At 45.0% G+C, this 14008-nt stretch overlaps 1 protein-coding gene across 2 annotated transcripts in view; it reads left to right on the top strand.

The window, feature by feature from the left end:
• The window catches only part of uhrf2 (ubiquitin like with PHD and ring finger domains 2), a 51530-nt gene that overhangs the window by 34892 nt on the left and 2630 nt on the right, over nucleotides 1-14008 (top strand). For both annotated transcript variants that reach the window (XM_089123921.1, XM_039663962.2), the window contains exons 8-13: nucleotides 1169-1276; nucleotides 1360-1464; nucleotides 11371-11477; nucleotides 11579-11741; nucleotides 11826-11963; nucleotides 12055-12280. In XM_089123921.1, coding sequence (XP_088980047.1) covers nucleotides 1169-1276; nucleotides 1360-1464; nucleotides 11371-11477; nucleotides 11579-11741; nucleotides 11826-11963; nucleotides 12055-12280 — 847 coding nt within the window. The remainder of the gene's footprint in view (nucleotides 1-1168; nucleotides 1277-1359; nucleotides 1465-11370; nucleotides 11478-11578; nucleotides 11742-11825; nucleotides 11964-12054; nucleotides 12281-14008) is intronic.

Raw genomic sequence — 14008 nt, 5'->3', positions numbered from 1 at the left:
GGATGAACAGATGCACGAGAGACGAGAGTTGTTGTATTTCCCCGCGTTTAATAAAACCACTCAAACGTCACACTCGTCCTCATACATATGGATCGAGCAAGAATGAAAACACAAACAAATATCTGGTCACAATAGAAAAATAAAATAAAAGAAAGAATACAAAGAGTCGGCAGAGCGGTTATCTCCTCTCCTCACTTGTCAAAATTTAACTGACATTACGCACACTATGCGCAGTTCTCATCTCAACTCAGATTTCTGTAAAGCACAAAGTAACCGTTTTACACATGTCCCGGGAAAACAGGACTATTAGTCACCCTATACTGTACTATTATTACAGAAATACTAATATAAATATTATCATATAGCTCTTTATGCTCCGAGACCAGCAGCTCAACATTCATCTTGCCCATAGGTATCTTATCTCTTCTTTGCCGTATGTGTGCTCGGCAAGACCGTTTTGTGTTTGAGCGCCCTCAAGTTGTGTTTTACTGTAACTTCAGAAGTACCAGACACGTGAGCAAACCCGCCAATCTCGTTGGTCGGATAGGTTTTGACGCGGCGCGTCAAACCAAAAAAACGTTTTTTTTAAAATGACGCTTTTACGCGTGGCATTTTTCGCGTCGGTGTGAACACTCACATTGGCGCCCATTGTTTAGTCACGAGGTGTTAAACGTCGACGAATATCGCGCGCGAAATTCGTCCCGGTGTGAACAGGCCTTTACACTCACACACTCTCACACACATACACATACTCACTCTTACACACTCACACACTCACACACACACTCACGCTCTCTCTCACACACACACACACACACACACACACACACACGTTTATCCTGCTGTCTTAATTAGCACACATCAAAATGTATATTTCTTTACTTCTTTTACTTGAATCACAATTAAGCAAATTCCCCAAATTCTTTTTAATTATTTCTCAAAACCTGTATTTAAAAGCAAAAGCAGAGGCTTTAAATTATGAACAACGTGTGTGTGTGTGTGTGTGTTGCGGTCATGCTGAGTATACACTGATTGTTCTGTTGATTAATGTCTGCTGAACATCGAGGGTGATCTTCTGCAGATCAAAGGCCTGTTAGTGTAACAGCTTGAGCAGTTTCAGACGCTCATTTACTCAGAGAGAAAACGTTTGTGTGTGTCTGTGTTTTAGGGTATGGCGTGTGTGGGCCGCACTAAAGAATGCACGATTGTCCCCTCCAATCACTACGGCCCAGTTCCTGGCGTTCCCGTCGGTACCACGTGGAAGTTTCGTGTTCAGGTGAGAAGATCTGCTCGGAGCAGTGCATTCTGGGAAGGGCTTGGCTGTTGATTGTGTGTGTGTGTGTGTGTGTGTGTGTTCAGGTGAGCGAGGCGGGCGTGCACAGGCCTCACGTCGGAGGGATTCACGGGCGCAGTAACGACGGCTCATACTCGCTGGTGCTCGCTGGGGGCTTCGAAGATGAAGTGGTGAGGGCTTTCTCATTGTACATCCGTATAACTCTAAAAATCATATCTCACAAATCTGACTTTTATTCCACAATTGTGAATTTATATTTCGCAACTCTAAGATTTTTTTTCTCACAATTGCGAGTTTATATTTCTCAATTCTGACATTTTTCTCATAATTGAGAGTTTATATTTCGCAATTCTGACATTTTTCTCACAATTGCGAGTTTATATTTAGCAATTCTGACATTTTTCTCACAATTGCGAGTTTATATTTCACAATGCTGACATTTTTCTCTTAATTGAGTTTATATTTCGCAATTCTGACATTTTTCTCGTAATTGCGAGTTTATATTTCGCAATTCTGACATTTTTCTCACAATTGCGAGTTTATATTTCACAATGCTGACATTTTTCTCGTAATTGAGAGTTTATATTTCGCAATTCTGACATTTTTCTCGTAATTGCGAGTTTATATTTCGCAATTCTGACATTTTTCTCACAATTGCGAGTTTATATTTCACAATGCTGACATTTTTCTCGTAATTGTGAGTTTATATTTCACAATTCTGACATTTTTCTCGTAATTGCGAGTTTATATTTCGCAATTCTGGCATTTTTTTCTCGTAATTGCGAGTTTATATTTTGCAATTCTTACATTTTTCTCACAATTGCGAGTTTATATTTCACAATTCTGACATTTTTCTCATAATTGTGAGTTCATATTTCACAATTCTGACATTTTTCTCGTAATTGTGAGTTTATATTTCGCAATTCTGACATTTTTCTCGTAATTGCGAGTTTATATTTCGCAATTCTGACATTTTTCTCGTAATTGCGAGTTTATATTTCGCAATTCTGACATTTTTCTCGTAATTGTGAGTTTATATTTCGCAATTCTGACATTTTTCTCATAATTGTGAGTTCATATTTCACAATTCTGACATTTTTCTCGTAATTGTGAGTTTATATTTCGCAATTCTGACATTTTTCTCGTAATTGCGAGTTTATATTTCGCAATTCTGACATTTTTCTCGTAATTGCGAGTTTATATTTCGCAATTCTGACATTTTTCTCGTAATTGTGAGTTTATATTTCGCAATTCTGACATTTTTCTCATAATTGTGAGTTCATATTTCACAATTCTGACATTTTTCTCGTAATTGTGAGTTTATATTTCGCAATTCTGACATTTTTCTCGTAATTGCGAGTTTATATTTCGCAATTCTGACATTTTTCTCGTAATTGCGAGTTTATATTTCGCAATTCTGACATTTTTCTCGTAATTGTGAGTTTATATTTCGCAATTCTGACATTTTTCTCGTAATTGCGAGTTTATAATTCGCAATTCTGACATTTTTCTCGTAATTGCGAGTTTATATTTCACAATTCTGACATTTTTCTCGTAATTGTGAGTTTATATTTCGCAATTCTGACATTTTTCTCGTAATTGCGAGTTTATATTTCGCAATTCTGACATTTTTCTCACAATTGCGAGTTTATATTTCGCAATTCTGACATTTTTCTCACAATTGCGAGTTTATATTTCACAATTCTGACATTTTTCTCATAATTGTGAGTTTATATTTCGCAATTCTGACATTTTTCTCGTAATTGCGAGTTTATATTTCGCAATTCTGGCATTTTTTTCTTGTAATTGTCGGTGTATATTTCGCAATTCTGACATTTTTCTCATAATTGCGAGTTTATATTTCTCACAGCTTTTTTATCTTCTGTATTCTCACTATATCATAAAAACTTGATGAAATAATTAAATATTATACTCGACAAAAATACATATACAGTGGGGCCAAAAAGTATTTAGTCAGCCACTGACTGTGCAAGTTCTCCTACTTAGAATAATGAGAGAGGTCTGTAATTTTGATCATAGGTACACTTCAGCTATGAGAGACAAAATGAGAAAACAAATCCAGGAAATCACATTGTAGGATTTTTAAAGAATTTATTTGAATATTTATTTAAATTATGGTGGAAAATAAGTATTTGGTCACCCACAAACCAGCAAGATTTCTGGCTCTCACAGACCTGTAACTTCTTCTTCAAGAAGCTCTTCTGTACTGCACTCGTTACCTGTATTATTGGCACCTGTTTGAACCCGTAATCTGTATAGACCATTTCACAAGATGTAAACAACACTGGTCCAGAAACACTTCCTGTTTCAGTTTGTAACTGTTTTCTTTATTTCACATGTAAAGAAAACATCTTAAAGATGTTTGTTTAACTTTTTGATTCAGTTTTAAATGTTCTGTTGGTTTGTATTTTATCCCAGCTCTTATGTAGTGTTAAAAACTGAAACAGGAAGTGCTTCTGGACCAGTGTTGTTTACATCTTGTGAAATGGTCTATAAAAGACACCTGTCCACAGCCTCAAACAGTCACACTCCAAACTCAACCGTGGCCAAGACAAAAGATCTGTCGAAGGACACGAGGAAGAAAATTGTAGACCTGCACCAGGCTGGGAAGAGTGAATCTACAATAGGCAAGCAGCTTGGTGTGGAAAAATCAACTGTGGGAGCAATTGTAAGAAAATGGAAGACATGCAAGACCACTGATAATTTCCCTCGATCTGGGGTTCCATGCAACATCTCATCCCATGGGGTCAAAATGATCATGAGAACGGTGAGCAAAAATCCCAGAACTACACGGAGGGACCTGATGAATGCAGGGCTCCAGACTAACTTTTTTTACTAGGAGCGCTGTTGCCCCTGACTGAAAATTTTTGGAGCGCAAGCAGAAAATTTAGGGGCACACTCAGCTTGCAATGCAATTATTCAAATTTCCCCCAAAATAACTGTAATATTGACAAATTCTTTAATAATAAATAGACTTAACATTTTGATATGCTGTTTTATTTTAACTTCACAGGGTTCCAGACTTAAAGTTGAGGGCAGCATCACCTCAAATGAGAACTCACAGCGAGTTCTACAAAAAAAAAAAAAAAAAAAATTCTGGTAGCACTGACAATAAATCACTAAGCTTAATTTAGGGTGTAGATGAAATTAACTTTAGTTATTATCATTTATAATGTCTTAATATTAATTAATAAAAGGAGTGAAAATAGTGAAAATAGCCAATAAACATCCTACTGTTTACAATGGTATTTTTTTTTTTTAAGTGTTTAAATAAGAGTTTTCCAACATCTTAAAATTTTTCTTTTTAGGACAATCTTTAAAGGATGAACAAAAAATGCGTTGGTAATCACATAAAAAATACAAAAAAATAAAACATTTATATATGATATTATTGAAGTGCTGGGAAAAGATGTGTAGTAGGTGTCACGGGAACACACAGGGAAACAGGTGGATCCAAATGCAGCATATTTATTATCAGGGCAATCCAACTCATAGTCATCCATGCAGGGGTCAAAATCCATTTTAGCAGTCCAATAAACAAATAAACAAGAAACAAACCACGAACAGGCAAGAAAACAGACCTCAGAAGTGTTGGTGACATTCAGCAACGAATCCGTACACAAACTAACACAGACAGGGAATATATACACAGAACTAACAAGACTAACACAGAACAGCTGGGAACAATGATTACAGGGAACAGCTGAGTGCAATGAACTGATGAGTGACAGTGACAGACAGAATGCTGGGAAATGCAGTTCCAGAATTACATGACACCGAGGGGAAGGAGGACATCTAGTGGACAAACAAGGAAACACAACCAGACACTGTGACATAACCCCCCCCTCTACGGAGTGGCTACCAGACACTCCACGACAACAACTACAACACAATCACAAGAGTTCAGGAGGGAGGTGGAACGGTGGAGGATCAGGGGGAGGGATGGTGGGCCAGGTCCATGAAGGGAGACAGGAACAAGGGGTGAGGGCTTTACCGAGGACCAGGGCGAGACACAGAGTCCATCGGGTGGCCAGGGCGAGACACGTAGTCCATCGGGCGGCCAGGGCGGAGCAGACCTTTCGGGTGGCCAGGGCGGAGAAGACCCCTCGGGTGGCCAGGGCGGTGAAGACCCCTCGGGTGGCCAGGGCGGTGAAGACCTTTCGGGTGGCCAGGACGGTGAAGACCCCTCGGGTGGCCAGGACGGTGAAGACCCCTCGGGTGGCCAGGGCGGAGCAGACCCCTCGGGTGGCCAGGGCGGAGAAGACCCCTCGGGTGGCCAGGGCGGTGAAGACCCCTCGGGTGGCCAGGGCGGTGAAGACCTTTCGGGTGGCCAGGACGGTGAAGACCCCTCGGGTGGCCAGGACGGAGCAGACCCCTCGGGTGGCCAGGACGGAGCAGACCCCTCGGGTGGCCAGGGCGGAGCAGACCTTTCGGATGGCCAGGGCGGAGAAGACCCCTCGGGTGGCCAGGGCGGTGAAGACCTTTCGGGTGGCCAGGACGGTGAAGACCCCTCGGGTGGACAGGGCGGAGCAGACCCCTCGGGTGGCCAGGGCGGTGAAGACCCCTCGGGTGGCCAGGGCGGTGAAGACCTTTCGGGTGGCCAGGGCGGAGAAGACCCCTCGGGTGGCCAGGGCGGTGAAGACCCCTCGGGCGGCCAGGATGGAGCAGATCTTTCAGGTGGCCAGGGCGGTGAAGACCCCTCGGGTGGCCAGGGCAGTGAAGACCCCTCGGGTGGCCAGGGCGGAGCAGATCTTTCAGGTGGCCAGGGCGGTGAAGACCCCTCGGGCAGCCAGGGCGGAGCAGATCTTTCAGGTGGCCAGGGCGGTGAAGACCCCTCGGGCGGCCAGGATGGAGCAGATCTTTCAGGTGGCCAGGGCAGTAAAAACCCCTCGGGTGGCCAGGGCGGGGAGGACCCCTCGGGCGGCCAGGGCGGAGCAGATCTTTCAGGACCAGACACCGGCTCGGGAACAGGCGCTGGCTCTGCCTCCGGCACGGGAACAGGCGCGGGCTCAGGAACTGACACTAAAACAGACACAGTCACAAGAACAGACACAAACACAAACAAAAACACTGGGTCCTGAACCAATATGAGCTCCGGCTCAGGGATCGGCTCAGGGACAGGGACCGGCTCAGGGACCGGCTCAGGGACCGGCTCAGGGACCGGCTCAGGGACCGGCTCAGGGACCGGCTCAGGGACCGGCTCAGGGACAGGCTCAGGGACCGGCTCAGGGACAGGCTCAGGGACCGGCTCAGGGACAGGCTCAGGGACAGGCTCAGGGACAGGCTCAGGGACAGGCTCCGGCTCAGGGACAGGCTCCGGCTCAGGGACAGGCTCCGGCTCAGGGACAGGCACCGGCTCAGGGACAGGCCTCTCCAACGTCTTAATCAGACGCTCCAGATAGTCCCAGCTCAGGGATACAGACGGGACCTGACCAGTCTTTCGTCGGGCAGACGGGACGTGAACAGTCTCTCGCTGGGCCGACGGGACGTGGACAGTCTCTCGCTGGGCCGACGGGACGTGGACAGTCTCTCGCTTGGCCGACGGGACGTGGACAGTCTCTCGCTGGGCCGACGGGACGTGGACAGTCTCTCGCTGGGCTGACGGGACGTGGACAGTCTCTCGCTGGGCCGACGGGACGTGGACAGTCTCTCGCTGGGCAGACGGGACGTGAAACGTCTCTTTCTGGGCAGACGGGACGTGAACAGTCTCTCTCTGGGCAGACAGGACGTGAGCGGTCTCTCGCTGGGCAGACGGGACGTGAACAGTCTCTCGCTGGGCAGACGGGTATTTCCTCCTCCTTCTCCGTCGTTCTTTATGGTGAGGTATTGGCTCCAGGCTGGACAGGACCAGCGGTGAAGGAAGCTCTGGGCTGAGCATCACCGGACCATGGTCGGAGAAAGACCAAAGTTGAGAGTGATTCCGGGGCTCACTTCTAGGACCTCCTCTCCTGCGGCCTCCACGAATCCCAGAAAACTTGGCCAGACGGGTTCCCCTAAAAGATTCTCGGTCATCGGTGGCCGGGTTCTCAGGGGAATTGACCACCTTGACCTCAGTCCGGCGGGCCAATAAGGCAAAGCCCTGAAAAATGTTCATGCTACTGGATCCATTATTTGACGGATTCGTTCTGTCACGGGAACACACAGGGAAACAGGTGGATCCAAATGCAGCATATTTATTATCAGGGCAATCCAACTCATAGTCATCCATGCAGGGGTCAAAATCCATTTTAGCAGTCCAATAAACAAATAAACAAGAAACAAACAACAAACAGGCAAGAAAACAGACCTCAGAAGTGTTGGTGACATTCAGCAACGAATCCGTACACAAGGAGGACATCTAGTGGACAAACAAGGAAACACAACCAGACACTGTGACAGTAGGCTACTTGTAAGCATTTGACTATTTCTTACACATTATCATATTTATGGTTAGAGTTAACTTACTACATTAGCCTAAATCCATGGTTCTGGTAGGCTGATTTGTGGACTGAAAGCCTTCTATAAGTGTTTCTCCTGGTTTCCACATCAGCGCTGTTTGATCTGATATGGTTTATAACAGAACTCTGCACCGAATCGGAGTGTTTCTCACTGGATCTCGTGGTGTTGATGTTATTAATTCTGAGGCGAATTCAATGGATTTCTTCACTGGATCTCCTAGTAACAGTAGTTGCGTGAGCGAGATCGGCCCGCGACTGGCAAGTTCGGGGCTTTATGGTTCGGATCGCAGCTGCTGCTCCACGGTCCTAATCATAATGGTGGACGTATTTTCGTTCCACTTTCATTTTGTTTGTATTCGCTGCTAGGTAACGACTAACGAGTCGATAGATCGCTGATTGCTCAGACGCACATCAGGTTTTGATATTTGTCTCCGTCTCCTTCCCACAGACGTTTACGCGCGCTATTCTTGTCACGGATTCATTGACGCGCCCCTTCCACGCTTTACCATGCGTTTAACGTGTGGCAAATTTACTGGTCGCACATGTGCGACTGGATGTAAAATTCAGTCGCACACTCTCAAATTTTCGTCGCAAAATGCGACCATTTGGTCGCAGTCTGGAGCCCTGGACCTGCAGAGAGCTGGGACCAAAGTAACAAAGGCTACCATAAGTTGCACACTACGCCGAGAGGGACTCAAATACTCAATTGTGCCCCAGCTTTAGGCCAGTACATGTCCAGGCCTGTCTGAAGTTTGCCAGAGAGCATATGGATGATCCAGAAGAGGATTAGGAGAATACCATGTGGTCAGATGAAACCAAAATAGAACTTTTTGGTAAAAACTCAACTAGGGATGTGACGGTGAAGATATTTTCTCACCGGTTAATCGATGTGTGACAACACCGGTAATACTGGTGTCACCGGCGGGGGTTTTTACATCGCTAATTTAAAGGCAAACATAAAATGCGCACGTTTGCACGGGCATGAATGGGCATTCATAATGGTGTGGTTGTGCGGAAAACTGTTTTGTTATTGTGCCCTGAATATGCGTTAGTTTGAAAACTAAACTAATTATTTATTTTTTTACATCACTTTCACTTTTAAATTAGCGTCAATTCATCCTTTGCTTGGAGTTTGATTGACAGACATGTGATCTGACCAATCAAAATCCACCATGTTTGTCTGACAAAGCAGTCAGGAGAGTTAGTAGATTAACGTCGGTGGAACTTGGCTTTATCAGGCAATCTGTCAGGACACATTAAAGAGCCACAAAACGTTAGGCCTATTTATTGTTTGATTTTCTTTGACTGACCAAATTTGAAAGTTGAGACTTTGTTTCATATTAAATATTACCTGCTCAGTCCTGTCTGTCAACGTATTGTCCTCTTTTTTTCAGTCAGTGTCCTCTATTTTTCACTACTTGAGAACATGGGTTGAATCCGAAATCGCCCCCTAAACCCTCATTCACTAGGCCTATTTCCTACGTTAGTCCAATACTGTTCACTTGAAGGACTGAATGAGAAGGAGTAAATAAAAACGAGTAAGCGAATTCGGACAGCCGTTGCTGACAGAGATGCGATCTGACACGCGTCACATTTTCTCACAAATCTCTATGTTTGTTTAAGACTTAATTTAAATCATTTAAGACTGCTCTTATGGACATTTTGGCATAATTTTGTATGTGTTATGTTTGTTCAAGCCCGAAAGATAACTCGATACCGACGCGCATCTTTTCTGTGGGACGTGTGTGTAATAGGCAGGACGCGTAATTGCGTTAAATATTTTTAAGGCTTTAAACTTTTTTTCACCGGTGCCACGGTGGGCAAGTCATGAAACCGGTGTTGCGACTGAACACACTGTAATAGAGCATCACAGTCCCGCCCTCAGCCCGAGAGAGCGCTGGTGCCGGAAGTAAATTTCCCATTCATTTCTCCCATTGACATTTTGTAAAATCCATATCTAAAGAGTATTAGAGCATGTCTGAGTATAATCAGCTACGGCTAAAATCATAAGCATACAACACATCATTTCGAGTGAAAAAACGAAGAAAAAATCCAAAAAAAGTCGAGGGTACAAGCCTGTGTACATATTTTCATTTCCGAGCAAAGGAACTACTCCTCCCATAAACCACCGCGCCTTAGTGAAGTCGGCTGAAAGCCACCGTGAAAGAGCCTTTTGAGTGACTTCCAAATCTGACGACGGGCACGTGAACTTTTTCCTCCAGTGAATTTTATATAGTGAATGTGCGGGGAAACTCATTTTCCTCGATTTACTGAAGCAAACGCATTTGCAGCTCGACATGCAAAAACATTGAGTATCTGGCTCGCTCATTAGCTAAGCTGTGGCAACTGCACATCCAATGGCGCGCGGGCGTCTCAGAAGTGCGACCAATGAACTTAGCCCTACGTCATTACGCGATCTTCAGTCTTCACGTACCTTCGCGGGGTTTCAGACACGTGACACGACTTCCACCAGTCAGATGCATCACTGTTGGATTGTGGGATTGTTCAGGATTGTGGGTAATGAAGTACTTATCCAATACATTGCGAATAAAAGGCATTTATCTTAACACAAGGTTAGTGCCCCATGAACTTTTGGCGTTTACATGAGCATATACAATCGCTTAGTACAGCCGTAGCTGGTTTTAAGTCTACCATTTATGGTTACGTTTTTATGGCTTATATCTCAAATGTCAATGGAGAAATTGTATTGAATTTTTACTTCCGGCACCGGCTGTGGGCGGGACTGTGATGCTCTATACCGTTAACACCGACTACCGTATCAAGCCTAAACTCAACTCGTCGTGTTTGGGGGAAGAAGAATGCAGAGTTGCATCCCAAGAACACCACACCTACTGTGAAGCATGGAGGAGGAGACATCATGCTTTGGGGCTGTTTTTCTGCAAAGGGGACAGGAAAACTGATCCGTGTTGAGGGAAGAATGAACAAGGCCATGTATCGTGAGATATTAAGCCAAAACCACCTTCCATCAGTGAGAGCCTTGAAGATGAAACGTGGCTGGATCTTCCAGCATGACAATGATCCCAAACACACCGCCCGGGCAACGAAGGAGTGGCTCTGTAAAAAGCATTTTTAAGGTCCTGGAGTGGCCTAGCCAGTCTCCAGACCTCAACCCCATAGAAAATTTGTGGAGGGAGTTGAAAGTCTGTGTTGCCCAACGACAGCCCCAAAACATCACTGCTCTAGAGGAGATCTGCATGGAGAAATGGGCCAAAATACCAGCTACAGTGTGTGCAAACCTGGTGAAGACTTACTGGAAACGTTTGACCTCTGTCATTGCCAACAAAGGTTATGTTACAAAGTATTGAGTTGAACTTTTGCTATTGACCAAAATTTTACTCCATAATTTACAAATAAATTCTTTAAAAATCCTACATGTGATTTCCTCTTTTTTTTCTCATTTTGTGACTAAAATGTGAATGTGACTAAAATGTGACTTTTCTCATTTTGCTGACTAAATACTTTTTGGCCCCACTGTACAAACCTTTTTATATATATGTATTTAGTCAAATTTGTTAAATCATATGATTTATTATTATTTTTGTCTAAAGGTTCAATAACGGGTCCAATTGACTACTTTCGTGTGTGTGATGTTCTCAGGATCGGGGTGACGAGTTCACCTACACCGGCAGTGGAGGTCGCGACCTCTCTGGGAACAAGCGTATCGGCGAGCACTCGTTTGATCAGACGCTAACACACATGAACAGGTGTGTGTGTGTGTGTGTGTGTGTGTGTGTGTGTGGTGGCTGTGATGTTTACACGGATGTTAAATGTGTCTGTACGTGTTTTTTGACCTCTGACCTTTCAGGGCTCTGGCACTGAACTGTGATGCCCCCCTGAATGACAAGGACGGGGCCGAGTCACGCAACTGGCGAGCGGGAAAACCGGTGCGAGTGATCCGAAGCTCCAAGGGTCGACGCATCAGCAAATACGCCCCGGAGGAGGGGAACCGCTACGATGGCATTTATAAGGTACACACACTCACACTCAAACACTCTCTCACACACACACACACACACACACAAACACACACTCCTCATCTGTGCTGTCTTCAGGTGGTGAAGTACTGGCCGGAGATCGGGAAATGTGGGTTTCTAGTGTGGCGATACCTTCTCCGACGGGACGACCTGGAGCCGGCGCCCTGGACTCCTGAGGGAACCGAGCGCAGCAAGAAACTGGGCCTCAAAGTCCAGGTGAGGAGTGTGTGTGTGAGTGTCGGAGGAAATCTTTTTTGCAGTCTTATTATAATGACTGACTACATCTCTCTGTCTGTCTGCGGATCAGTATCCTCCTGGGTATCTGGAGGCAATGGCCAATAAGACGAAGCGTGAGGCGACAGTGCGATCGGTGGGCGGATCCACACACACACGGGGTAGGAAGAGAGGGAGACCCCGATCCACTCGCCCGACCAAGAGACTCCAGGAGGAAGAGGAGGAGAAGCCTGTGCTGAACACAGAGGAAGAGCTGCAGAGCAATGGGAGTCCAGACGCCCCTGAAGAACACAACACAAGTGTGTGTGAGAGAGAGAGTGTGTGTGTGAGTGAGTGAGTGAGTCAGGGATGGAAATTAGCACCCGCCACCAGCCAAATGCGGGTGATTTTGTGTTGTTGCGGGTAAACTCACTTCACCTACCCACCACCGTGGCGGGTAAATAAAAATAGCATACTGTTTCACCTGAACGGCGGACACTTTTAGAGGAGGCACACCTTCAACACCCGCGCGCTTCTTCCGTCGAGGCTCGATGAGGGAAGAAAACGCGGTAGCGCGAGAGGCGGTTTGCCTATAGACATCATATAGGTCTCTATATGATATCAATGGGTTTGCCGTCCAAAGGGAGAGCTAGGCGAGCTAGCCGCCAACAGGGTTGCCAACTCTCACGCATTGAGCGTGAGACTCACGGCTATTCTCACGCTCTCACGCCACACCCCCGATTTCTCACGCTAAAGTGTCAAGCCGTCGGTAAAATGCCTGAAAGATGAGTTTATCTATAGATCCACCAGTTAAGCCACTCGTGATCGACTAGTTTTACCACAAATTAGTTCAAATATCCTCTTATCTAGAGTGAATGTCCATGCGAGACAGATGTTGAGCTCCTAACGGCGTGGACGCAAAGCCAGGACTGGAGCCAAAGCACATTCCTCTCTGCACTCTAGGCGTTCTGTAATCACTCCGCTTTCATCCACTACGGGTTTTCCAGTCTCACTCAGAGGAAAAACTGCTCCGTGTTCAATCGATTTTAAAAGATAATCTTATCTTTTATTTTTTTTATATATCACACTATCTGAATTTATAATGTTGTGGCTTGGAAAGTATTCTACACGTTTAATAAATTTTCCATTTTTTAAATAATCTGCCCTACTAATTTAACGAAATGTATATCAGTTCATGGTTTGTGTGTGTTTATAAGAGATAAATAGAAAATTTGAGTATTTCATTGAGACTTGAGATTAAATAAACTGGTTAAGTATTGTAGATCTTGTAGTAATTTCCACATGCAGTAACACATTGTCGGTTAAAAACAAGAAAGTGGCTGGTAGAAACATTGAGTGGCTGGTAGATTTTGAAATCCACCAGCCACAGTGGCCGGTGGACAAAAAAGTTCATTTCCATTCCTGGAGTGTGTGTGTGTGTGTGTGTGAGAGAGAGTGTGTGAGAGAGAGAGAGCGTGAGTGTGTGAGTGAGTATGTGTGTGTGTGTGTGTGTGTAAGGCCCCGTCCACACTACTGCGTTTTCGTTTAAAAACGGAGACCTTTTGCTACGTTTGCACCTCCCGTCCACACTAAAACGGGAAAAACGAAGACCTAAAACGGAGAAGTTTAGAAACGCTGCAGCTAGGGCTGGGCAAAAAAATCGATTTTTCGATTAATCGTTTTTTAAAATGTGTTCGATTCAAAATCGATTCTCAACGGCCGGAATCGATTTTTTCCATATAAAGGGCTCGCGGACGCGGTGCTGCATCTTCTCGTCTCTCTGCACTAGGCAAGCGCCAAGCGCTGCAGCTGTCGATACACACACGCGTTCAGGAGTCGGGACATGACGGAATATTCACTTAACAATTGGGCCAGCATTGCATCGTAACCTATGATCGTAACTAACGTTTATCATTTTCACGTCTTTTTGAGTTTTACAAGCAATGTTAAACCATCCCGTGCTCGCGCACTCTCAGAGATGTCTTTCACTGCGTGCACAGTAACGTTACAGCCTAAATCTGCCTCACAAACAGCTCGCCAGAAACAAA

This window comes from Pimephales promelas, chromosome 19 (assembly GCF_988280905.1).
Source record: "Pimephales promelas chromosome 19, fPimPro1.hap1.1, whole genome shotgun sequence".
NCBI lineage: Eukaryota > Metazoa > Chordata > Actinopteri > Cypriniformes > Leuciscidae > Pimephales > Pimephales promelas.
Note: the sequence above shows the minus strand (reverse complement) of the source record. Positions and strands in the feature narration are given on the sequence as shown.